The 27,366-nt window shown below is 47.9% G+C and overlaps 1 protein-coding gene across 1 annotated transcript; it reads right to left on the reverse strand.

Annotated features, from left to right (window-relative positions):
• Positions 1 to 28: 28 nt before the first annotated feature.
• On the reverse strand, positions 29 to 27,083 carry SLC24A1 (solute carrier family 24 member 1). The gene is made up of 9 exons (XM_067555548.1): positions 26,144 to 27,083; positions 24,174 to 24,232; positions 23,358 to 23,466; positions 15,342 to 15,428; positions 13,281 to 13,387; positions 12,236 to 12,445; positions 11,056 to 11,145; positions 9,689 to 9,855; positions 29 to 1,472 (listed from the first exon to the last, which is right to left on the reverse strand). The coding sequence occupies exons 1-9, from the start codon at positions 27,078 to 27,080 to the stop codon at positions 1,223 to 1,225; spliced, it is 2,016 nt and encodes a 671-aa protein (XP_067411649.1). The 5' UTR covers positions 27,081 to 27,083; the 3' UTR covers positions 29 to 1,222.
• Between the last annotated feature and the right edge of the window lie 283 nt (positions 27,084 to 27,366).

Raw genomic sequence — 27,366 nt, forward strand, 5'->3', positions numbered from 1 at the left:
TCATTTAAATTTTATTAAATGGTTTAAGAATGACAGAAGCGTCTATAATTTCTCATCACATTGCTGCTTTAACTGAGGCATTGATAACCTGAAACCATACAGGCTAATTGATAATGCTGGATGACCATTAGTATTTTTTCATGTGACACATTTATGCAAAAGACATTAGTGCTAACAGGAGTTGAATATAATCACTTTCAGAGGGTTAAAAGCAAAATAAGATCATTTCAGCTTCCTCTTTTTATAACAGTTTCACTTCCTGTTTTCCTTACCTTTTACTGCTTTGCAATGTGCTCTTCTAGTCCCTGATCCTGCAAAGCAACCTGCACCAATGGACTCTTAGGTCCACATGGAGTCCAACTGGTTTATGTGAGACTTCGCCATGAGTTTAGGGGTCATATTGCAGAATTAGAAGCCTGTTTAGAATGGGGCAGAGTGAATATCCTTCAGGATTGCTGTTTAACTGGCAAATACTGTCTCCCACTGAGCACAGAATCAGTTTATTGTTCTTTCTCTGAAGACTTTAGGGTGAAATTTCCCTCCGTTTAGAGGCGCCAACTCAAAGCCTATTCAACACTTCCATTCCACTCAAGACCTATTTTGGGGGTGTAAAAAGACCAGCAGTGCTATATAGCCTTTGTACTGGCTTTCTCCACAAGGCTGAATTTCACCCTCAGGGTCTGATTCCACATCCATTGAAATCTATGACAAAGATTGATTGACTTCAGTGGGTTTTTGGATCAGGTCCTTTCATTAATAATTTAGACTGTGATTCTGCAAAGACTAGTAATATTCTGACTCCTGCAAAAAATGCTGGGGCTCTGTAATGACTACAAGTGGACAGGGCCTCAGTCCTACATCTGATGGCTTCAATGGGACTACTTGCAGTGCAGAAAGTTTTAAACAGCTGTGTCAGTCTGTGCCGGACTGAGGCCTAACTCAGTTTAGCATTTAATACTGATCATTTCAGTCTATGATACTCTTAAAGACACTGTTGGGTCATGTAGGGCCAAAATTTTAGGTTTTGTATTAAAATATATTAATAGAAATCTTTATTTGAATTTTTAAAGTTCACTAATCTTGGTTTTCAGAATTTTCAGTAAGCTTACAGTTTGTTTAATTACGTAAAACATAACTACCTTAAACCCATTTTCAAGTTCATTTACGCATATATTGAGATCACATCGTCTTGTGCTGCTCAAATGGGGCTTACACCCAAGCCTCATGTCGATATTGGGCAAGATATGATTCTGTCTTCTAGCATCACACTGATGATCAAAAATACAAAGTAAAGAGCAAACATGGTGAGCCCCAGCAGTTTGTTCATTTTCCATTTAGATAGCGCAATTGAGATGATCACAAACAAGAGCATGAGAAAAAGCAGAACAATTGCACAAAACAAACCATTACTACTGACGGCCACTGAGCTGAGTCCATTGAAGACAGAATAAAGGAACCAAGGAACTGGCAAACTGCAAGTAAGGGAAGAATAGTTTAAAGGAATGGTTAAAGACGTTCATGCAAACACTGAATTTTATACATTGATATAAAGCAATTGGAGTCAAGATCCATGCAGAAAAATTTAATGTGCAAGCTTCATTATGTTTTATCTAAAACTGACTTTTCTTGCTTTCTACCCTAGGAATTGAGTTTGGGATAGTACTCTACTGCTCTCATTTCTTTCATCCAGGAATCGCAATGCACTTCACTACTAATATTCATGAATTAAACCTTTCTGTAACACAATGTCAGGTACATAAGTCTTATCTCTGTTTTACAGATGAGGAAAACATGCTCGGAGCTTGTGCCTTAACTAAGGTTACACAGGAAGGCTGTGATAGATGGGACAGAACTTGGCTCTCACGACTCCAAATTCTGAGCATTAGCCAAGAGATCATTGTTTCTCTCCTGAAAAATTGCTACTGGGGATAGCCTAGGCAGGGGACTTCTCAGCGTGTGGGCTGCATCTTAATAGATAGCCTCTTTCACAGACCACTTTTCCTCCTATGAATGCTCACATGGACCACTTTTCCTCCCGTTTTCTATCACAAAACATCCTTGCTGCAGCAACAACAGCTGCTAACACAGAACTGTGATAGGAAACCCGGTTTAACTCTTTAATGGGATCTGTCCTGTCGGGGGGCAAATGAAACCTGATCCCACGGTCTCCTCTTGCTCCTCATTTCATCTGCTCAGCACTGTTTCTACTGTACATTTCTGCCACCTCCTGCATGTGCTTCTCTAGTGTGTGTGCTCTCTTCCTCTACCTTTGCTTTCCTGCCAACGTGTCCTCTTCTATCCCTGTGTAAGCAGGGTCTGAATGAGCTCTCCCCTCCCGAGCTAGTGGGGAGGGGTGGGTGGAAAAGGCTTCAGAACCAGACTGTATTTACATGAACACAGGTACCCCACACACAGAGCTTTGGCTGGTGGTGGGTTACAAATCACTTTACAAATTCACTTCACTTGAATGCAGGGCTAATGAAATGTTGTTATTGTATGAGTAAAGGGCAGCAGAACTATGCTTAGCCCTGATTGAGGGGATCACCCTCAATTGAACTGAACTCCCTAAGCAAAGGGCTCAAATGCTAGCCCTCTGTGAAAGGGAGAGGGGGTGGGGCAGGTGTCACTGCCAGGAGATGTGACTCTGCCCCTCCCCCCCACTGTTCAAAGATAGAGCTAATTAAGGCTCCATTAGGAAGTCGCTTGTTTTGCTAAGTGATCACTAGAGCTGAAATCACTTCGAGTGGGACAGAGTTTTCTGCCCAGCCTGCTTCAGCAATGAAATCCCCCCAGGTGAGAGCGAAGATCACTGAGAGCTGAGTGGAACCTCGTGGTCCCGACCAGCAGAGGCCACGGTACCGAAGCAGCTGGCAGCAGAAGGTGATGGTGTGCACTGGTGATGGCTGGCAGGGGGGCCAGCGGAGTGGGGAGTGGTCGGCAGGGTGGTTGGTGGGCAGTGGTGTACCGAGGGGGAGGGTGGTGGCCATGCCCATGGGTGCCAGCCTGGGGGGAGCGCCGGCCAGGCCCTCCTCAGAGGAGCTGCTCCCTGTCACAGGCAGCCAGGGTGTACTCCCGGCCCGTCCTCCTCTGAGCTGGGCACCAGGAGGGAGCCATGGGGACCAGAGCCCATCAACACGCTCCCCCCCCCCCCAGCCGCCAGGCACCCCCACAGCGGAAGAGATTAGGAAACAGGCCTGCGGACTCCCCTCTGCAGGGTGCTGCCCACGCTGCTGCTGCTGCCCACGGGGGGAGTGGGGAAGAGTGGGACACGGGCCCACAGACCCCTTCCCCACGGGGCGCTGCCAATGACGGGGGGAGGGGGAGTAGGGGAGAGCAGAAAACGGGCTGCAGACCCCCTCCCCCCCCCCCACAGGGCGCTGCCAATGTAAGTATGGCCCCTGGCTGCCCGAGACCCCCAGTATGCCACTGCTGGTGGGGTGGCCAGCGGAGCGGCCGGACAGCAGAGCGATCAAAGGCCTTGGGGAGCGGTGAACTCTGTAGCTGCACACTCGGTCTGCGCAGACTAAGGACAACAGCTGTGAGTGGGGTGCTGTGCGGGGAGGGGCACGTGAAAGGAACCTCTGGGTGCTGGACTTAAGAATCCGAGGCAAAGGGAAACTGCCCAACGTACCCTGGGGTGGGTGTTTTGCTCATGGTTTTATGCTTGTGGATCCTGCTTGCGGGGTTTTCCCACATTAATGCCGGATTCCTTTTCCCCTTTGATTGATAAAAAGTTTCTTTTCGACACTCAGTCTCTGTGCTGGCCAGAGGGGCAGTGTTGCCTCTAGAGGTGCCCGGGGGGGGAGAGGGGGTGTTATTGTCCCAGGTTACCAGCTGGGAGCTCAAGCCGGTTTTGTGTTGTGCTGTGGTAAAGGAACTGCTAGGTAGTGAACCCAGACCTTGCTGCTGCCGACTCGGACTGCTAGAAGGGCTACACATGCATGTGCTGCCCAGCCGCCTAGTTCCCCAATCCGTCCTCTCCTATTGACAGCCCAGGTGTGTCCTGCCCTGTTGCTGGCTTTGCTCCTGTTTCTGCAGCCCAGCATCCCCCACACGTCTGTTGCATATGGGCTGTTCCCTGCCTGGCGGCAGTTTCTGGAGGCAGTTCAAAGCTGCAGCACAGCCTGTGCTAGCCATGCCCTCTTCCCTGGCCTGCTGCCAGTTCTGCCTCCAGGGGCAGTTCTCTGTGCTCCTGACCTTTCCTTGGCCTGTTTTCCATTTTCCGGCTTTGTTCTCTTCTCCTCTTGGACCAGATATTTAGCAGCAGGCGGCTCAAGCGCCTCTGCCTGCTTCCCGGGATGGCAGTGCAGCCACGCAAGCTCTGGGCTAACCCCAAAAGATACTCCCTCTCGTGAAGCAGCTTTAAGGGGCTCTACAGAGGGTGACTGATGCCCCCTGCCTGCCTTCAGCCGGCTAAGCCTACTGCTGCTAGGACATGGAGCTTGGGACCCGTCCCCCAAGAAGCTGAGACTCCACCCCAGAAAAGCATGACTAGGAGACAGAGCAGAACTGGGAGAGGCTTTAAGCATGAGGAGGACTCCATAAGCCCTGGGACAATTCAGGACCTTAAGGATAAGATCCTAACAAAGCTCCTGGGCCCACCCCAAGTCCTGAAACGGGTCCAAAGTGCACTGGGGATAGAAGAAGGGCTCTCAATCAGCCCCCCTTCCTCCCAGCTTGAGGCAGGAAACTCTGGCAGCGAACCCCATCCCCTGGCCTGGCCTACAAAAGAGGAATCGGAGGGTAAAATTTTTACAGGGCTCAAGGCCCTGTGCAAGGCAAGTCACAAAAGACAGCCCTGCAAAGCGCGTGCGCCCCCACCCAAAAAAGCAGGGAGGTGGGGGAGAGGAGACAAAAACCCTAGAAGGTACCTATCTGTCCTTTGACTCAGACACCTCATCCGCTGATGGAGAGCTAGCAGACTCTGATTCTGAGCAGAACACGGACAAAATTCAACAAAGGGTTTTTTTCCTCCCCCTCCGAGAAGTTTGTAACTGTGTGCAAAAAGGTTACATCCACAATGGAGTTCCAGCCTGAACAGGCCCTCGAGGACAAGTCTCTGAGCAAATACTTCCCTTCCAAATCCTTCCCATCCTTTGAGGAGGTAATCAGGGAGGCGTGGGAATCTCCTGAAAAGGAAAAAAACATTGATAGACACATTCTCAGATTCTACAAGCTGCAGGAGCTAAAGAATGCTCTCACAGATATGCCTACGGTCAGTGCTGCCATAGCATCTGTAGCAAAGGATATGGTTATTCCATCTGAAGGGAACTTTTCCCCCAAGGATCCCATGGATAGGAAGGTGGAAGCCATCCTTAGAAGGGACTTTGACGCTTCCTCAGTCACCCTCAGAACATCTCTAGCAGCCACATGCTTTGTGTGAGCCACAGTGTCATGGCTGGATGTCCTTAATGCCTAAAGGGCAAAGACCAATCCAACTTTAAGTCTATACTTAAGAAAATCTCTCTAGCAGCAGCAGCATTCATGGCAGATGCTCCAATGGATGCTCTGAGAGCTTCTGGTAGGGCCATGGCATCCAGCTCAAAGGCCAGGAGACACAGATGACTTCGTTCCTTGGACAGTAGATACTCCAAACAAGTCCTGTGCTAAAGTTACAGGATTTCTCCTCTTTGGGAAAAAAAGTAGGACAAGACAGCAGCTGAAAATGCTGCCAACCCTCAATAGTGTCTCCCTTCTCTGCTCTCAGACGGAGCTACAAACCCACAATCAGTCAGAGATGCTCCTTCTATCCATCTCCCTCACAGAGGTTCCAGAGGAAAGAGAACAGATCTGTCAGGGGAACCAAGGAGTGAGTGGAAAGCCACAAGGTGCTCCCGCAATCTCCAAGGGCTCGTTATGACAATGAGTGATGATACCTCTGCCCAGACCTGAGCCTGAGACTCAGGGTTTCCCACTTTCCAGATGAATGGGTGACTTCTACCACAGAAAAGTGAGTGTGAGGGAGAGTTTAAGGGAGTATCCCTGGTGCACTAAGGGCTTCACCCCCGTTCCTTCTTCTTTCAGTCTTCCACCACCAGTGCGAGCTGCTCCAGACCGAGTTCTCCCATCGCCTGGATATAGGAGTGATAGAGGCAGTTCCCCCAGAAGAACGCTTCTCAGCATTTTACTCCATCATCATCTTTGTTCAGCTCACTGACTAGAGAAGTCAGTGCCATCTTCTACCTCAAAAGACTCGACAAATGAAGAAAAGGAAGTTCTAGAGGGAGACCGTATTTTGATAGTGACAGCCCTGTCTCAAGAGAACTTTCTAACCTCCGTGAATCTGGCAGACAAACATCTCCACATTCCGGTGTGCCCCTGCCATCACAGGCTTCTGAAATTTGCTTATGGCACAGACGTGGCAGTGGCGCGGTTCTGCCCACCACTTGGCAGAGCAGGATCTGATATCCAGGCTCATCAAGTGCATGCAAGATCCCAAACCAGGTCATCAACTCCCTGAGGTGGTGGAAAGTCCCAGGCAATATCCACAGGGGTTTCTCCATGTGCCCTCAGGTTCTCATCATTGACATCAGCCTGAAGGGATGGGAAGTACATCTATGACCCAGCATAGTGCAGGGCAGCTAGAGCCCTGGGGAAAGGAACCACAGCCCCAGTCTCTTGGCGCTCAGAGCAGTCAGACTAGCTCTTCTGAGATGCCAAGGCCACCTGGAAAGCAAACCACATCCTGCCTGGTCAGTCAGACAACACAACTCAGGTTGCATACACAAACAACCAAGCAGGGACACAAGGCATTTAGCTCTACATGCAGAAGCGCTGGAGATAATGGAGTGCACAGAAAAGACTTTTCCTGCCCGAAAGGCGATCCACACAAAAGGGAGCTGAACAAGAGGCAGAGCGGCTCAGCCATTGCAATGTCAGCAACCCACAACAGTGCCTAAACCAGAAAGTCTTCAACCTAATCGCGCACACGTTCGGTTGACCTGTTTACCAGTCACAAGAATGCAAAATGGCTGAAATGTTTCACAGATAAGCAGACCCCATGTCTATGGAGAGATGCTCTGTCTCCGAGACAGCCTCAAGACGCGTTCCCGCCCTATCCTCTCGTAGGAAAAGTGATCCAAAAGAGAAGGCGAGAAGAAACAGGGGTGATATTGCTAACTCTGCGCTGGCCAAGGAGACTGTGGGTCTCCAGCCTGATAGAACTACAGAGGGAAACCATCATTGCGGCCACCGGCAAGGCCAGACATCGTTTACCAACTACCATTCCTCCATCCAGACCCAGGCCGTCTCCGTCTGACAGCCTGGCTGTTGAAAGGGAAGCATTGGCCATGCTTGATCTATCTTCCAAAGTGAAAGGGACTCTGCTCTCTTCGAAGAGAGCTTCCAGCTAAAAGTCTGTTCCCCCATCTGGACCAAATTCAGTGTTTAGTGTCAAGAGCACAGGGTAAATCCAAGAGTTATTCTGGATCTCCGTCAAGAAGGAGTGGATAAGGGACTTCAGCCAAGCACCATGATACACCAGGTGTTGGCCTTCAGTATTGTACTGTTCGCCAGGACATTGTCTCCTTGGCTGAGAGCAGAGCAGTTACCAGCCATCAGATTGATCTTCCCTACATGGGGCCTACCCCTGGTGTTGAAAGCCCTAACCACCCATCCCTTTGAACCTCTGACATTGGTATCACCATTTGACCTCTCCATCGAAACCTGTTTTCTGGCCGCCATCCCTGCCGCCAGACAAGTTTCAGAATTGGCAGCCTTATCTATAGAGAAACCTTCCATGATGACAAGGTGGTGCTATGAACTCTTCTTGTCTAAGGTAAATTCTCCTTTTCATGCCTTGCAGGAAACGGTCGCCCCCTCGATTCTGTCCAAAGACACATAGTGGCCAACTGTGAAGTTATGGCACCCCTCGATGTCCGGCAGGCACTAAAGATTTATCACAAGCATACAGAATCTGCAAGGAGATCAGGCTCTCTGTTTGTTTCCTTTCACCCAAGATGTCAGGGCTTAGAGAATCCATCAGACTGTGTATCGCTGAGGTACGCAAAGCAACCAGTGTGCCTGCTCCAGAAGGAATCAAGGCACATTCTACAAGATCCATGGCAACCCTAATGGCCAAAAGTGCATGTGCTTCCTCCGCAGAGATCTGCAGAGCAGCAACGTGGACATCGGCTAACACCTTTCACAGACACTGGGGCATGGACTTTCTGTCTTCCACAGAGGCCTCTTTCGGGAGGAGGGTGCTGCAGGCGATGGTCCAATAATGACCTCGCCATTTCAGCAATCCTAAAGGGGGGGGAAGAAGGAGGGGAGGGAAGGGTTTTCTTTTCCTTGTTCTCTTGTTTCTTGTCCCTGTTTTTGCTTGTTCTCTTATCTCTCCCTATTCTGTCCATTGCTCACTACTTCCCATGCATAGCAGAATTGTGGGAGATGCTGGGCTGCAGAACGGAAAATGAATCGCCTGGCAGCAGGCCCCAGAAGGGTGAGTGGCTAGCACAGGCTGGGCGATGGCCTTGAACTGCTCCAGAAACTACAGACAGTAGCGGAGTAGCTTATATGCAGCAAAACCGTGAGAGATGCTGCTAGCAGAAAGGAAATTACTGAGTCAGGAAATTTCCATTCCTTTACCACCTCTTCTTTTATCTATCAGCGACCTCTAACAGAGCAAGCTGGAGGGATGCAGCTCTGTTTCCAGCTACTCCGAGCAGATTCCAGGGATGAGGAGCCTGGGCATCTGTAGAAGCAGACCCACAGCAGGAGGAAGTGGCAGGACCAGGTAACTTGGCAGCAGTCCAGGTCACTAGCAAGATTTCTCTGCACCACAGTCTTTGGTCACTCAGGAATTGCCCCGTCACATGGTTAATGTTCTACTTTTTCAAAATGTACCTAATGGTTAAACAGTCACTTGACATCACTATCTCCTTAGCATCTGACCTGAATCATTAAAAAACAATCCCTTTTTAAGTCATGTTTTCAGATTTTTTTCCTAAAGTGTAGCTGGTAAAACATATTGATCCAAAACTATCACCGGACTGTCATGCTCTAAATTACACTAAAGGTGCATTTTTTAAAAAAAGGATAGAACTATTTAATTTTGGAAAAAAACATCTATTCCCTTGTATGATTATAAAAATAGCAATATCAGATTAGTGCAGATCTAGAGATCTTATCATATAAAAATGCAGCAAACTCTGTAAGAGGATCAAAGCAAGTCCAATTACCCTAAACCAAAAAAACCCCCCAAAATGCCACAAACCAGAAATAAAAGTTAAAAAATGTCAATTAAGAAGGAGAAAACATTCTCAGTTAAAGGAGGGCCACTGCCACTGTCTCTCATGCCTTGATGCTGAAAAAGTAAATGGTTTTTGAGGCACACTGAGATCCTTGGATAAAGCTGCTGTTCTTACTTATTTTGAACCACGTACTCATCATGTTCAGTAGCAACACAGTAGTTTAGACTAAAAACTTATACCACTTAAAAAGGTCTTGAGCTACCACCACACTGCAGTACCTGATATTGGGTTTTAGTTATATAATCTCTCTTCAGGTCAGGTTAACTAAAGAAATAATGTGTTCCAATGAGTGTGTGTGTAACTGATTGTCCAGATGTCCTTTTACTTGGTTTTTATCCAACATGAAAGTAACGAGTAAGATTTAGACTGGACTAGAAATACAGCATCTTGTACTTCAAAACAGATGCGGCTCTTAACACATGGCTAATACTTACCCAACTGTGATATCAAAGATGTTGCTGCCCACAGAGCTGGAGACGGCCATGTCACCCAAGCCTTTCCGTGCAACAATAACGCTTGTGATGAGATCAGGGATTGAAGTCCCTGCTGCCAGGATTGTTAAACCCATAATTTCCTCTGAAATCCCAATTGTTTCTCCAACCTAATAAACAGGAACAATAGTTCTTCATTTTGAAACATAGAATTGAATTACCCTCCTCATTCCTGTAGGCTTGGTACTGTATTTGGGTTATGATTTTATTTGAAATCCTCTTAAAGGCTGGAGCCTATTTCTGCTTTTCAGCATACAAGATGACCTAATTCTGTAGCACATTTTGACCTGAAATCCTTTCCTGAATGGAAATTATTTCCTTTAATCCCTTCTAATGGCAAAGTGGTGCCTCAGATGCAAGACCAAGTGGGAACTTTGTTCAGTTACAATACAGCACCCCTCTGTCTTGGGAGACCTGCAGAAGATGTGGAGTTATTTTACTCTCCAAATTTAAAACTGGCCAAATCATGGTAAGCTCTGTATCTGTGTGGTCTACTTAATGGGACAAACAGTCTCGTTTGCTGATTGACATCTCTGCTGCAGTTTGCTGTCCACAATTCTATTGATTCATGGTTTGATTAAGTAAAAGCTAAATGGGCAATATATCACCAAAAATAAATATATAGGCCCCAGTCCTATAAGGGGCAGAGTACCTTCACCTCTCCTTGAATAGCAAATTAATATTGAGGCAAGGGGCATTAAGGGCACTCAGCACCATGCTGCATCAGACCCTACATTCTCTTAGAAATTGAATTAGATAAGGATAAAACACTTACGTCCCCCCACAGAAACATGCACTGATAAAAAGACTATTAAGATAATTCTCAACTTGACGACACTTCTTCCCCTGATGCACAAACTCCCTTAGAACCTGTGGGGGAGGATTCATCTTTGCCAAATGAAAAAGGATGAAACTGAAAATTCTCTCTTGTGTTCTCACAGAACACAATTTCTCGTGTTTGTTGGATGTCACTATCTGTAAATTCATTAAAAACAAGGGGTATGTCTACGCTACAACAGCACTGCTGCGGGGCTACAGCTGTAGCGTAGATGCTTCCTACATCAATATCAAGAAAGGGTTCTTCCATCAATGCAATCCACCTCTCCAAAAGGTGGAAGCAAGATCAATGGAAGAATTCTTAGGCTGACCTAACTAGGTCTCACAGGGTGCAAAATTTTTCACAGCCCTAAGCTATAGAGGTAGGTCTATCTAATGTTTAGGTGTAGACCAGGCCACAGTGGTGCATTGTTCCCCATCTCTACTTGTTTTGAGAACCAGTCTTGTTTCTAGGCAGAAAGAGAACCTCTTACCTGATGTGCCCACCACACCATGAGGTAGGAGAATGCTGCAATCCACATGATGGATGCTAGAAACGTGATGGCAAAGAAGTTTCTAGAGCTCTGTTCAAAGCAATTTGGAAAAGAAAACAATTAGGGAGGGGATTTAACCTTCCCAACAGCCCTTAGGACTGGGTCAAACCCAATGAAAACTGCATTACCTTCGTTCCTAATGGCCTGCAGCCACATAGTATCAAAATGTCTGAGATGTAACCAGTGTCACTAGGTACGATGACTACCCATTGCTAATGAAATGCCATGGATCTAAACAGCCATAGTGTGTAGTAATTTAATCTCATATCCATTAATGTACTGGATGGCCAGTGCTATGTAGGTACAGAAATAGTTTTTGTTTGTTTGTTCTTTGCATTTTCCAGTGTTTGCTTTAAAAAAAAAAAAAAAAGGACTGAGGTGGGGAGTGACGTTTTCTAGCCTCAGAACAAGTATAACGAATTGAGTGGCAGTGCAAATCGGCCCAGACTTCCCTGCCAATCTGCCCCACGCACATCATGGACCAACTACTTGGCGTGGACAGAGTAGCTCAGGCTTTAGGCTCGTTTTGTTGTCCATCTCTGCTGATGCTGCTATCTGAGGCTAGGTCTACACTGATGGCGGTGAAGACACGCTCAATCGATCTCGACGTCGATCTAATAAAACCACCTCCAAAAAAAGTGTAGCACTGCATCGATGGGGACGCATTTCCCATTGGCGCAGCGTAGCGGAGACGTCACGAAGTCGACGGAAGTTACGCAAACTACTCTACGTACGTACTCTACTCTACGTAACTTGCCTAACTCCCGTTGACTGCTGCCGAATTTGCCGGTCAGTGTAGACCAGGCCCAAGAGTGCCAGGTGCAATGGTGGTTTCTGTCTTGTCAAAGCTGGGACTGACATAGTTGCTGTGGTTTCCTTAAAGGAGTCTCTACCATGTGGGATTAGCCATTGCCTGCTGGTTTGGCCTTGTAAAATTCAGGAGAAGGCAGAGAAGAATACCTACTTTCATTTACTCCTAGCTTTTGAAAGCTACCCCACCACCAGAACTGGGGCTATGCTCCGGCTCCCACTAACGTCAGTGGGAAGTAGGTATATAGAGGCTCTATGGGGAAAATAGAGACCTGGGGCTCTGTTGCGCGTAAAGAAAGTAAAATCTTACTGGGTTCCTAACATCGGGCACGGTGAGCCAGAGGGGGAACACAACAGGCAGGAGGAAAAGGTAAATAGCTTGTTTTCTCCTAGTCTCTGGCCATTTGAGGGATAACGGCTCATCATTTTCATCCTCATCATCTTCATCCTCACTCTCATCATCAGAATCCTCATCCTCCTCAGAGCTGCTACCGTCTATGTCACCACACTCCGGAGAGGGCTGTGAGCCAAAACAAAAAAACAACCTGCACATTTTGAAACAACTAGAAGTCTACACTGCCGGCTACACGTGTGCGTGTGCTGTGGATGTCTCAGTGTGTTCCTGTCCCCCAGGGCAGGGATCTAGTTTCTGGTTATCCCATTTGTAAATATTTGCAGAACAGTACGTCCCACAGGGCACTGTTACGTGATCACGTTGTGAAAGATCCCATCTCAGTGCAGCTGCCCAGGGAGGCTGCTCTTGGACTCCTGAATACCTGAACTGTGTGTATTGGGGTACTGCCCAAAGACCCTGGTCACGGATCGGGATCCCATTGTGCTGGGCACTGGACACACTTAGACAGTACACACGTTATGTTGGCATTAAACATCCTCATCTCTTTAAAGGGGACACCGTCCCTTCCCTGGGTTAGGGCACATACCATTAAAACTAAAAGAACTGCCACAGAGGAAGACACAGTCTTTGTCCCAACCAATTTACACAGGTTGTGATAGCTTCATTTCCACTGCGGAGTAACTTACGCATTGAGTAGTGCCACTGAAATCACCGGCACAGCTTGAGGAGTAAAACTGTATACGGTATAAGGCTGCCACAGTCTGGTCCTACCATACTTTTGAGCCTAGACTGGATTAGAGGTAGCGTTCGGGGGGTTTAGCTGAATAGGTCTAACTCATTACTCCTGTTAGCTCTCTCTGTCACCATGCAAGATGGCTCGTTACTACAGAGATGGTCTATTTAGAGTGGCTAATTACTCGAGGTGGGCTTCCACCGTGCAGGGCTCTGAGACTTTGACCCGCACTGAGCTCTTATTCCACGTGGCTCCCATTCACAGTACCTGCCCACCGTGCGGTGTGTCCGCGCTGCGTTCGTCCTGCGCCTCGCTGAGGTCGGAGTCGCTGGCAGGCGTTACTTGAAGAACAGCGATTGGTAATTCCGCTTCTGCTTTGCTGTCTGCTTGAAAGGATAAGAGGGATGACTGGGCCCAGCGACGCAAACAGGCAGAGACGACCTCCCCCCTTCTCAGCAGGGAGCTTGTGAGTGCGAAACATTTACGTTTCCGACCCCATCAGCTGGAGCCGTGCACAAGAAGTGCTTTCCGGAGGGTAGGAACCTCAATCTATTATTTCTTCCCACTTCCCTCTGCTTATCTTACAGATGTGCTCCCAGTTACAGAGTCTGGCCAGCAAAAGCAGGGCACAATCGGGCCCTCTGCCCTTATACAGCAGGTTCGTGCAGCAGCTTTGCCATACGCCTTTAGGCTGAGGTATCGCTTATGTCGTAGCCAGGCCGCTAAAGGCACACCTAGCGAGGCAAGCAGTGCAGACTGTCTGATCGCTGATGGACACACGTCTCAGCTCAGGTTTGGAGAAGGCTATTAAAGCCAGCCTCAGCAACCAGGAAGGATGTAGAGCTCTGCTTCCTCCTTTCCCCCATGACTGGGGCTTTTCTAGGGGCTGATGTTGTTCAAGGTTTCTCAGAAACGACTGTTCTGGCTGCCAGGTTTTAATCCCTAATCACCTAGTAGTACATGTTCAAAGAGAAAAGTGCCGACACACAATAACACAAGGGAAAAAACAACTCAGGATCCTCTCTGCTGGTCCCTCCAGCGATGTAATTAACCTGTGTAACCAAATGCAAAACCAGCCACTCAGAACAGTGCTGGAACATGGATATTGCACAGTGGCGGGAAGAGGGGCATTGAGCCAGAGAGTGTGATCTTCACGTGCTGCTGTATTGTGGCTTAGCAAATACATTTTGGGCCCATCTAGATAGCCAGATCTGCCAGGTCAGGGGATCATGTTACAGCAGAATAATACCTAGGCTTGCACTTTAGGATGGTTTGGTCTGAGCTGTGCAGGTTGAACCAAACCCCCTTATAATGGTCTTAGTGAAGCTGTTTTTACAGCCTTGTGAAAATGGGAGGCCAGGTTTTCAGAAGCTGCCCTTGGTGTGTGCCATTTGGTGATTGCATAAAGAGGCGCACAGAAGTCTGACCTCAAAAACTTTTGGCCTGAGTCTCTAGCGCAGTTTTGGTAACGTGGATTAGGGTGTAGCCTAGCCCCATCCATACAAGAGAGATCCTTGTATGGGGGCATAAATAGTTGCTCCACTGAAGTTAGTGGAACTTTGACAATTCACTCCAGCTCTCAGATCTTTATCTAGGGCAGGCTTCACCCCAGCGTGGTCCCATCTCCACAGGCAAGCCCAGACAACGTTACTACAGGTTTGGAGCACTCAGGGGATGTAGCACTGTGCCTGCAGAGATGGGCCCTTCGGTGTGAATTTTACCCATTCACTTTCCGATGGCTCCAGCCCCCCTGGCAGCGTAGATCCATGTTGCAGCGCTGGACAGCTACCGCCTCTACAATTGCCAGCTGAAGCAGCCGAGGTATCGCTAGTGAACTAGAAAAAGCCAGCAACTATTGCCAAGACAATTCCCTGGGACATTTCGTACAGCGTCCCCCTCAGAGTCACCCTGCCCTCTTCCACTCGAGGAGTCAGCCCTGGGCGTGTACCTCGCTCCCAGACTTTTGTGTTCAAGAACAAATGCCATTTGCAGCCGCCCTGGCATGTTACTGGTGCAATCTTCCCTTCTGATTGAAACAGCCTGTCTCATCCTGGCCATTTCACTGTGGATGCGCATTGAACTAACGCACTCCCAGGGCTGTGTGGGAATGAACTCGATTGCCAACTGTTGGCGCAGGTTTATTACCTGAGCGATTGCGGCTACTTTCTCCTAGACAGCTGCCTATGATCCGTGCTCACAGTGTGGGGATTTGTGTTGCACCGATACATGGCATGGGCAGCCCTGGCTCTGCAGCGCTGCTGGGGTGAACAGGTACAGTGCCAAGCAAAAGGACGCTACAGGCAAATGCGCAGCTTGCCTTGAGCTCACCTTCCAGTCTCCCTCCTTGTCTGACCTGAGAGCCTCGCTTGCCTGTGGCCAAGTTGCTCATGATGTCAAGCTTGTCTTTAAACTTTGCTGCGAATGAGAAGAGGAGCAGGCCTGTCATCAGCTGTAGCCAATCAGCTCCCACCAAGGAGCCCTCGTAGCATGGGCTGCAGTCAGGCTGAGACCCAAAGAGCTTTCAGTTGACCAGGATTGTTCTGTTCTCCAGGCAGTTAGCACGGCAGTCCTTAGCCCTGAGCTGTTAAGAGCTGGTTTGCCAGAACTCTGAAACAAGCAGCTTTCAGAGAAAGTCTAGAGAAGATATGGGCGGAGAGCGGAGGAGCGGTGCTGAGTCCAGTTGAGCAGCATGGCTGAACGTCAGTGCTGCAGAGCAAACAGGGAGGGCAGACACCTCGAGGTGAGATGATGCTGTGTTACCTGAGCAGTGCTGACTTTTTGTTCAGTTTTGATTACAAACCAAAGCGGCGCCGCCTCCTGTCATGTGACCGGAGAAGAAGTTTGGCCAGCACGCCTGCAGCCTGGCAAATCCGGAGCATGGGCTGAGAAATGCTCTTTACACCCCATTGAGATGTGAGATGCCAAACTCTTCTGCGGCACTTGTAGATCCCTCTTCACTGCGGAGTTATCTCGGGTAATTGGCGCTTGGGTTGGCCTGGCCCAGTTGTGAGCAGCCGTGCCCCAAAGTTACAGTGTTCTTGCTGGCACTGCGCGCCCCCAGGGGTGGTGCTAGGATATCTGAGGGGTACATCCCTTGGTTCTTTGCAGTAAGCTGAGATGCTCTATGATTCCTTCCCCCTGAATTGTGGGAGAATGTGGCTGTCCTTCTGGGCACACCGGGGGGATTGTGGGAAGGCACTGGAGGACTATTAGCAAATAGTTTAGCATAGTTGGTGGGTTACTAGCCCCAGAGAGAGCAGCCCCTGGATCCTAGCTTAGGTTCCAGGATGGGCCAGCAAGGCTGGGTTGAAAGCACCACTAAACTCAGGTGAGAGAGGTTTTGAGTGTGGACTGGAGGAGGCAGGGGAACACCTGCGTAAAAGCCTGAGTTCACCCTGCAGTGGAGACCCTCAGGAGCAGTAGCTCCGTGTGCCCTGAGCAATCAGCACTTTACAGACATGGAAGGCCAAAGTGATGCTTTTCTACCCAGTCGCCCTGTGTGCTGAGCTGCATGTGAATTTCCTCTGGCAGTTTCATCAAACTGGTTTCAATCTGCTGCATTGCTGGCTGTGGAACAACAACATCCCGTCGATATTTGCATGGTTTGCTCCTCAGGGCGGGGCTCTGTCACTTTACTTGCCTCTCTGCCACCAAGTGAATAAAAATAATAACCTAAGGCCCTGAGCCTGCAAACTGAGCCCTGGGGCAGACTCTTATATCCACCGGAGCCCCACGGATACTAATAGGGCTCCAAGAAGACATCTGCTCTCGTGAACCAACTCACAGGATCAGTGCCTTTGTAAGGAAAAGATCTCCAACCCAACCTGGGCTGAGCCTTGTCTTCTCCTGTACTACCCACAGGTGAACCAGGGGAGCCCATAGGCATAGAGTATTTGCTAGGTGAGGCCTAGGCATCCGTTACAGCAGTAAAGCAATGAGCCTACAGGCCTCTGGCGTGTAAGACAACAGCTTAGCTGAACAAGGCCCAAAACTCTTAGTGTATGCAGGTAACCAGGAGTGACCCCAGCCCACGCTGCAGTGACTAAATGGCTAACAGGTAACCACCGGATTCTAGTTTATACCAGCTTGGGCTGTTTTCATTTAAGAACAGCGGCTGATGTCTGACCACAGAGTGCCATAGTCACTCAGTGATGTATATTTTAAACAGCTTGAGGTAAAAGGCCTGGAAGCCAAGGGGAGAAGGGCACCCCAACATTAGTAGAAATACAAATACAAAGAGTGCAGTACCCGCTACAGCCTGGGCATTGGGCATAGTGGCGCCAGCGTAACATTATAAAAGTTGTGTACCCTTGCTTGTGTGCTTAGGGATGGAGAGAGACAGCTCTCGGGCCATGCCAGGATGACGACCCCTGGCAATGGTGATGGGAAAGCCAGGAGGAGGAGGAAGGAGATGATGATGAGAGGATAACGATTGACATTTCAGGTTGTTCTGCAAGGGATGGTGTGAGGACATGGCTGCTCAGATGCACGTTCCGGATTAGCTCGATCTATCTCGTTGGGTTAGACTGGGTGTGACTTTGCTAACTGTATTAATAAAACTATCACAAATAGGGAAGGATTTCCTAAGTGTGAGCATTTCAACCATGCACATCGGGGTTCCCAGCTGAACAGTAATTTTAATAATACTGGGCCTGATCGTGGGACAAGACCCCATCCGAGCGCTAACTGGGAATTCTTAAGTAATAAGTATAATTAATACACAATCCGTAGGTCAGGCACCACTAGTGTCTCAGCCCACGATCTCACAGCAGCTGACAAAGGCAGCTGGATATCAGAGCTGGGGGCATTTTTGGCCAAATGGTATTTCCCCAAGAATGGAAGTGGGGAGGGGGGAATTGCAATGCTGCATTTCTAGATTTCCAACCAGCTCGACCTCTGAGCCTCCTGGTACAGATGGGGAAAAGATTAGGCAGAGCTCAGAGCCAGATTCTCTGCAGCCTTGCCCGTTGTATTGTCATTTAATCACAGGCAGAGTGGGTCTGAAATGCGCCAAGACAGAGCTCTCTCATTGTTGCTGCTGTGCACAGATGTAAACTACTACACAAGGGGCAACGGTGAATGCCCAGTCTCTTTCTCTCTAACCGTTAGCCCACGCTGTCACCCTGATTACTCTCCCAGTCGCTAGTGGGAGATAAGGCACTTGCATTGCAGTGGGGCTGGATCAGGACATCATGTCCCGATACTGAACGACACTAATATAAACACCAGCGCTTGGGCACCTGGTCCTTGCCTGAGCTAAGGCCGTGGAGCCGCTCTCGGGCTGGAGTGTGTGGCCGAGCTGGTAAACTGATTAGGTTCAGGCCTGACTGGCCACTGGCCAGTTTGCATGAGATCAGCCTCAGTGATTTAAAAGTGGGACATTAATTCTCCTGACACATGTTCCAAGGGGCGGGCGGGCGGGGGGGATGTCATTGGCCGAGAAGGCAGTCAGTTGCATCACCTGAAGGTTGGTGCAGGAAAAAAGGATATTTGTAGGTTAAGTCCCTGTTAGTGCTTTGGCTTATTCAGCTGCCTTGCTCCACCATTGCCCTGACTCCATCTATCCTGGCGGGGCTGTTCACACTGCCCGCATTCAGGACTTCTCACACAGTTAAGGCTTTGGCTGTGTTGGCGGTGGAGGGGGCAGGCTATCAGGGTCACACACTGAGCCCTGAATAATCCAAATTAACTGAACAGCAGTAGGAGGTTAAATTCAATATGTCCTCCATAAACCCATGGTCTGATCCAAGAACCATACTATTGAGAGACTACTGGGAAAATACTGTGATCTTCACCTACATTATTAACCATTCCCAGACTGACTCGTTTCTGCTGACGGTTATTGGTACAGTTTCCTATATATAAACACAGACGTATTGCAGAATGGTTTGTTTTTCCCATTCCCGGTGGTAGCTTCTTTCTTCCCTTCAGCACACGTGGCACTATTGTTTGCAAATTTCCCATGAATCTGAGCTTCATTTCTCACAGAGAAGCTATTCGTTTTACAAGATGGCAGGTAACTTCTGTCAAGAACAACAAAACCAGCCCTTGCACTTCAGCCGCCACACAACCATTAGAAGGTCAGTGTCACATATCCTGCCTTCCAGTCTGTTAATTAATTTCTTGTATATTCCTCTTTTGGAAGTGGCTTCAGGCACTCAAGGCCAGGAGATCAGGATGGCTCACTGAGCCTATTGAAAAGAACCAGTACCCCTGATTCTGTTGTTCTGAATCTTCCTGCATGGCTGTAATACTCACAGGGCCAACTGCAGCTGTGGTGTAACAAAAGGAAACCCTACTGAAGTCACTGTTGATCTGTTCCTCTTCAATTCCTAGTTTAGTCCGTTTAGATACATTTTTTTCTATAGTGCCTGTGATGCTGACAGACCAGCTCAGGTCAGAGCAATTGGCCAATTAATGCGTGTGAAGATCAAAGGAATGTTAAGTGTACCAATTCACTTTAGTGTTAATTTAGTTCAGAGGAACTGAGAATGATATTGTCTTTGCTTTATCTGTAACCTGCTGATTGCTATCGATCTACATTATGTATAATCCTGTGCTTAATTAACCCTTGATCAAAAGTGTGTGTTAGTATTAAGATGAGAATTTACTTGCTGTGTGCACTTCATGAAAACTAATGAAGGATTGTTGTATGCTGTTACATTATAATTTACATAGCATAGCTCCTGATAATTAGATTTGCCCATCAAAAGTGATTGGAGCATCGGAAATGTCAATGAAGAAGATTGCTAACTTCAGAGCAGGGGGTCATGTTCGGCAATGGAATTTCACAAGCTCAGTTTGCATTTCGGTAGCAAAGGAAAAGCCCATGCTGTGATGAAAACATTTGCCAGATTGCTTTCCATGGAAAGCAGCTATCAGCATGGATCCAGGGATTGATCCTCTATCTCAGAACTGTTTGGACACTCACAAGGGGAGTGCGCCTGAAGCAAGACAGGGATCCACCAAGTTATTTTGGATAACCCTGAGACACTTAGGGAAAAATAGGGGCTCACTGCCTCTCTGCTATCATTTTGGATTTACACCCGTTAATGTATTTTACCTGCTTTAACCTCTCAATAACTTTCACTTCTTTTTCTTAGCTAATAAAGCCTCCGTTTACTAGAGAAATTGACTGCCAGTGTTGTCTTTGGTGTGAGATCGACAGTATCTAGTGACCTGGGGTAAGTGATTGACCCTTGGGGATCGGGAGTAACCTAATGTGATGTGGTATTTGGTAGAGTAGCCATTATCACAAAGTCCAGTTTGCTGGGTGGCAAGGTAGGCTGGAGAGCCTACGGGGACTATCTGTGACTCCATGCTACGACTAATATAGTGATCCGATAGACTATAGGTTTAGACATCATTTTGGGGTGTCTGCCCTGTTTTCTGACACTCTGACCTGCGATTGGCACTCTCAGTTGTGAGCCACTCCAGGCAGCGTGACAGGGCCCATTGCCAAAGCATCTAACTATAACTAGGAACAAAGAGGGAAATGGGAGCAGAACCTATTTCTTTGGGACATTACATTACACAGAAACCGCAAATCAAGATGTAGCTGTGCGCTGTATTCTACAGAGAGGAGAATGCTACGGGGGCACCCTGTCGTGCAGTGATATTGAGGGGAAGGATGGGTTTATAGCTATGGCACTCAGGGGACCTGGGTTCAGTTTCAAGCTGGGTGAGTCAGTTAATCAATCTGTGCCTTAGTTCCTTCTGTGAGATGTGGCTAATGAGTCTTCCTTTCTCCCACACTCTAGTAAGGACGTAAGCTCTGCGCAGCAGGAACTGTCTCTTGCTACCTGCCTGTACAGCGCTTAGCTCAATGGGTACATCTACACTGTAATGAGACATCCAGGGCTGGCCCATGCCAGCTGACTCGGGCTCGCGGGGCTCAGGCTAAGGGGCTGTTTAACGGCAGTGTAGACATTTGGCTTGGGCTGCACCCTGGACTCTGGGACGCTCCAACCTCACAGGGTCCTAGAACCCAGGCTTCAGCCCAAGTCAAATGTCTACACCGCAGCTGACATACCCGTTGTGGCCCTGATTTCAGCTGGGACCTCCGGGTGCTACTGTAAGATAAATAACCATCTTCCTCATTAGAGCAGTTTCTCTAGGGCTGTTCATTTTGCTTTGGCAACTTTTAATGAAACGTGTGTGTTGTGTTTCTGGGTTGGGGAGGACATATACACTTGATGTTACAATAGAGCATCTCTATAATAATAATAATATACCACAGACATCTGGGGGTGGCCTTTCTTCACATTCTGTGTTATTACTGGCCTCTGCTGGAAGGAACATTCGATCTGCTCAGGGCTGTGTGGACACATCGCCATCTAGCAGCTGCAGCACACTGAGCAGATACATCCTAATACTGCTATCGCAGCCTGCACTGGACTGGGCTGCCACAAGCAGTCTGACTTACATTCCTTGCTAAACAGCTGCCAGAATAGAGCCTAGAGCCTCGTCTGTTCTCTTCATTCACTCTGCTGTATTATTTGGTGTTTGATTTTTGGATAGTCCCTTTCATAACCTGGGTGAGATACAGGAGAGGTGTCTGTCTGCGTAACTTCAGCGGCTTGTTAATGGTATAACAGATAATCCTTTTGGAGCAAGTAGGCAGTGGGATTGCTGTGTGGCGAGCTAGAAAGGAAATCTGTTCATTGAAACAAATAATCACTTTTCATAAGCTTTGCAGTTTTTTGGAAACAGAACTTTGAAGCCGTGGGCTGATTCACAGCTGATACAAAGCAGCATGTTTCAGCTTCGTGGAGCAGGGACATTGGGCTAGATCCTGGGCCTGGGCTGTTTTACACTCAGCACACTCTAGGAGAGGGGTGTTCAGACATGCCTTTATGTTGCTTTTCCTGTCCCCCAACCCTGGGGCCGCTAGGCACAGGATCAGCCCCGTAGCATAATCCGGAGCAGCTTCAGGACCCTGAGAATCTGGTCCATCGTCTGTAAAGTGCCATGGACGCCATTAATAATAACAGTGTTGTGGTAATAGCAACAGAATAGCATTGCAGGGTAGAGTCTGAAAGCACTGAGTGGCGCCCTCGCTCTGCTCCCGTTGAAGTCAATGGTAAAACTCCCACCAATTTCAGGGCAGCAGAGTTAGGCTAATGCTAGGTGCTTGTGAAAGTCCTGCCCCGAGTGTAAACAGGTGAGCACAGGCTATTCCATTTCTAAAGAGGGTTCCGCTCCCCGGAGGAGTTTTGGCTTATTTTGTCCCTTCTTTAATATTAAACCTGATTATGCAATGGTGCGCACAGCTAAGCAAACATCTCTGACCTTAATTTCTATGTTAATTTCCCTGATATAAATATGCCATTCAAAGTGAAGACTCAAACAGGAGAAAATGAAACCTATTATTTTTATTTTGCTTAATAATAATGCACATTTAAAAGCCTTGCTAAGGTTATTATTTAGGATTCTTAAAGTGAGAAGATTTTACATCTAAACAATGTGTTGCTGAGTCCCCAATAAATGTGCATGTGAAGACAGAGGACACTCATGTAAAATGGAAATGCTATCAGAAATGATTCTTTGTTATACAGGCCAGATAGTTGAAATTATACATTAGAGGCAAAATTAACTAGAGCTTTAATTAACATTTAGAAACCAGGCCTACAGCCACTTAGCAACCTGGGGAGCTCTGATGCCACCTTCACAGCATAAGGGGAGAGGCTGGCATCGCATGAGAGAGACCAGAGGTTGCAGGCTGGTTGGAAACAAGTTGATCTCAGTAAGACCCGAAGGCATGGGGTTAGGGTTGTAATGATAAGAGAGTTATCTGTTAACAAAGCAAGAGCACTTTACCTTCCAAAGCACAGCTGTGTCTTATTTACCCTCAGCAATCTTTAAATTACTTATTTTATGGCCTGGGGAAAAGAAAACACCTGGCTACAAATTCACTGAGCCATTAAACATCAGCTTGGGAAAGGTAAGCATTTGTATGTGCCCAGCCATCCTTCATCTGCTGGGGAAACTGTTCAGTGCAACAGCAAAACAGATCTGCTGAATTTGTCATTGCTTGCCTCTTCCCAGGCATTTTTAACGAGTCTGGGTCCTTTTATTATTGCAATAACAGCTCCCAGAGCAAGTCAGATGTGGAGTGCGGTTTGCTCAATGCACAGGGCCCTTTGTCAGAGGGAGGTGTGAACGCTGGAAAGGACTCCCATTCTATAGACACGCTGCTGAGGATCAGCTCCTCAGCCGCTGTACACTGGACTAGCTGAACTGAGTGCAGTGGAGCTACGCTGATAGACAGCAGCCGAGATACCGCTGTGAGCACTGCCTGCAGAATTGGGTGTAGACTCACACAGAGCTGGGGCATTAGCTCACCTTCGGCCAAGGGGTCCAGGGTGTGGATCATGAGCTGGAAGATGGTGGAGCGCGTGTGGCTGTTGTGCAGAGAGGCGGAGCTGCCTCCTCGCTGTAAGGACGGCATGAGCTGCAGAACAGGGCGAACGTACAAGACAGCCATTAATGCCAGGCCCCTTTGCTGGTTCCCTGCACTCTGACTAGTCTGCCTTCATTACTGGTTTCTGGTGTTGGGATTGACACCCCTGCAGACTTCTGTCCCCGAGCCAATCAACAGAGCCAGGGTGGGAAGCTGCAGTGCAGGTATCTCAGCCCTGCCCTGGAGAGACCAGCTGTAGGGAGGAGAGAGGAGTTCATCTCCGTAGCCTATCCATGGCCTCTCTGCTGAGACGGCCAACCGGGAGGATACCAAGCTAGGCCCTGATCCAGCAAAGCACATGCTTAAACTGGTGACTGGCTTGGGGCCTTAGTGCCAGTTATGATGGTTTATCTGCTGGGAAGTGGCCTGAACACCATCAATATCTCTCTGATCAAGCTCGCAGTCTTGATTACAGCCTCAGATTACAGCCCTGGCCTATTCCTGAGATAACAAGCCAGTGTCTGCCCTCAGTTATGCATGTGGGGCTCCCATTTGCTCAGCTGCCCATGGCTGTTCCTGTACATAAAGGCAGAATTTGGTCCAAATTTCCTGAAACAGAGAAAAGGACACGTTCTGAAAGGAGTTTCTGCCCTCTCCATTCCTGCCTGACATAACAGTTTCTGCTTGGTGCATGTGTTTCAATTCAGAGATGGTGCCAGTTGCACTAAATCCAGATCCATGCTATTATATTCACCTACCTCCAGCCTCTTGCTGTCGCCTGAGTGCTTTGCTCCATCCCCTGCAATCGACCCATTGCCTTGCTGCATGTAAACAAGAATATAACATCACGGGAATGCCATTAGTTCTTCAGCAACCTGCCCGGATGCTGCCCTGGTGTGATGGAGTCTACAGATCTCTGTCTACGAGATTCACTCACAGAACTGGAGTCTGGAGTCAGTGGGGAAGAGCTCACAGAGGGTCTGGCCTGGAAACCCTGCAGATCCCCAGGATCTGTGGGCAAGGCAAAACACAGTTGTATGGATCTTGAGCCAGACCCAGGATGGCCTCCCTTTCTGCAGTGCTTCCTGAGGAGGTGGTCAGTGACTGCCTCTCTCCCCAGCATCTATGCCTTACTCATCTTCTGAGAAAGAGAGCAAGTCCAGAGAGGGTTAATTCTGAACTGAGCAGCAGTGCCTTCCACTCATGGAGTGTGGGATCACGTCTCACTCATGACGGTTCCAGCAGCTATCCAGGCTGCTGTTGTCTCATAGCTGGCATTCTCCTTTAGCTCAAAGTGCAGGGACTTGTGCCTTGGGGGCAGAAAAGCCCCAGTTTGATTCTTGCTGTTGACCATGGTGTGTGTATCAATGTATGCACGCAATTGACGTTGTGTATTGGTTTCCTATTGGAAATCGGCCATGTTCAGGGAGCATAATTGATGGACTGGCAGCTCCTCAGCTCCACACTGTGTCCACCCTTGAACAGTAAATGTCCAGCCCATGCTTACTCCCTTTGCTCAGCTTCTATTAGGACAGCAAGCGTGGGTTGGAGATTCATGGTTTGAGAAAGGGGAAAAACTCTCTCCATTTCCCATTGGGTCATACTCTCTCACAGTATCAGCACACATGCCTCCTGATTTACTGGTAGTACTTTCTGCACCACTGCTCCCTTCAAGTATCGCTCTTTGCTCCTTTTCACGTTCTGTACAAAAAAGTTGCAATGATACCACAATTACACATAGTTTTCATGTACCACAGGAGACAGCAGCCTAGATTGCTCAGCATCTAGTCTGATAGGCGAAAGGAAAGATTGAGATCCAGGTATTGTTTAGATTCCAACAACAAGGCCAAGAAATGCTCCCATTAGCTCCTAGAATGCTCATTTCAAGCCAGTGTTTCGTCTATATATAATTAATCATCTCATCCTTACAAATTATCTTCACATTAAGGGTCACGTTTTCAAAGCTGGTGTAGCCATTGCATCCACAAAACCTCATGCACATCCACTGTCTCTCTAAAACACCACTGCATACCACTAACAGCATGTATAAGTACTGGTCTGCACACGCAGTTTGGGTCAGCACACATAAGTGGGCCTTGGACTGCTCCTATTGTATTAAACATTGAAAAAATTAGCCCTGAATGTTTCTGAATCCAATTCAAAATGTGCACAGACGTGTTAGTTCTGTAGCCTGGATCTAAAGTGAATAATGCCAATGTCACAAGAGCATAAGATAATTTTCCTCAGCCAGCTTATCCCATTGGGAGTGGCCTTAGAAGCCCCTCCTTGCTTTCATACCAAATCCCTCTGCCCCGCCATCACACACACAATTATCCAATCTTGCTTCCAGACTAGTAATGTAGGCCCTGAATCTCCAGCACTGGATCGGATTGAGTCATCTAGTTCCCATTAAGGACAGTTGAGTGGAAATCCCATGCATCTCTCTGAAAATGGAGAGGTGCCCCTAATAAATTGAGTTGTTCTACAGTTGAGCCCTCTTTGAATGAACTTCTCCTTGATTTCCACCTCCCTTCGTAATATGTAGATTATGTTCCCTCACCTTGTAATAATAATCTGTAAGTAAAGCAATTGTCTTGACCAACGGTTGTAGTTTTGAAGGGGTTGATTGGGTTGGTCCCATGCATCCTTTGCCTGGGAGACCCAGCCTTTCCTTGTGCTTTAAGTGAGAACAAATATTCCCGATTAGGAAACAGAACAATAAGGACACTAACCTTCTCTGTGTCTTTGGTAGCTGCTGCCTTCACAGTACTTCTCGTCTTGTTCACCTGTTTCTTCACCCATTGTTCTAAATGCATGTTCCATTTCATGGTGAACACATAGAGGGCGTAGGCACTCAACAAAAGAAGGCTTTCCCACCAAACAATGATGCTGTCTAGGAAAAACAGGATGAGCATCAGTAAGTCTAGAATGTAGAACGAGACGTCTCTAAACAAGGGCCACCAGGTCAGGTGGAGTATCTCTCTCGAGAAAAGGGCACAGGTGCCAATAACAAAAAGAATATTAAACACCGCTGAGCCCACAATGGTGCCAATGCCCACGTTGCTGTGTGAGATGAAGACACCTATGAGAGAGGTGAAGAGTTCTGGTGCTGATCCACCTGCTGCCATAAAGGTGGCCCCAGCCACATCGTCCGAGATCTGCAGCTTATCCGTGATTACATCCAAGGCAGGGACAAAATATTCATCACACACTATTGCCAAGGCCACAAACACATACATCATGCCAAAGATGTGAAGTATGACCCACCCTTTCCTGCGCTCCTCCAAGCTAAAAAGATCTTGAGGGTACTCTCCATGGGAAGGTGGTGTCGGGTAACTCCTCTCTTCATCCAGGTGGCTCAAATTGACACTTCCTAGGGGTGGAGTTGTATTCACTGGTGAAGTGACGGGCACAGCTGGTGTAGGGTCCAAATATACACAATGCCTTATCTTAAATGATCTTGTCCCATTGTCCACTGCAGCGGACTTGTTGCTGGAAAGATCCCTGATGGTCACCTTCACTTGGTCCTCAGATGGAGATGCTGTCCACGGTGCTGAAAGACTTTTAGGGCCACAGAGAAGCTGATAGATGGAAAAAGTCAATACTATGGCCAGTAGGAAAAGAACTCTGTTCCACTGAAGCCTTCTCCTCAGTGGTAAATGCATTTCCCAAATGCTCACAAATCTGATCAATGTTCCTGGAGCCAATGGAGATTTCTCCCGGTCAGCAAAGTGCACTTACGCCTATCATCGGGAGTCTCTTGCTGCTCCTAAATGCGGGGATCTCAATAGGACTGGAACTACATGCTACAAAAAGTGCAGAATCCTACAAAAGAAGAAGTTCTAGTGTGAAACACAGCGCAAGGATCTACTGTCACCTAACATCTGCTGCTTTGCAACTCAACTCAGTTCTACTCAGCTGAATGCATTATTAACTGGCATTATGTTTGCA

This window comes from Emydura macquarii, unplaced genomic scaffold (genome assembly GCF_026122565.2).
Source record: "Emydura macquarii macquarii isolate MOO-44397 ecotype Brisbane River unplaced genomic scaffold, CSIRO-AGI_Emac_v2 contig_1644, whole genome shotgun sequence".
Classification (NCBI taxonomy): Eukaryota; Metazoa; Chordata; order Testudines; family Chelidae; genus Emydura; species Emydura macquarii.

Bases quoted from the DNA above. Each gene is read 5' to 3' on its own strand.
- SLC24A1 (XM_067555548.1), bottom strand. From the start codon at position 27,080: ATGCATTTACCACTGAGGAGAAGGCTTCAGTGGAACAGAGTTCTTTTC. The intron at 13,388-15,341 runs GTGAGCTCAAGG...CAGACAGCAAAG, and splicing joins ACAAGGAGGGAGACTGGAAG to CAGAAGCGGAATTACCAATC. The intron at 11,146-12,235 runs GTAAGATTTTAC...TGCTTTGAACAG, and splicing joins TGCCCGATGTTAGGAACCCA to AGCTCTAGAAACTTCTTTGC.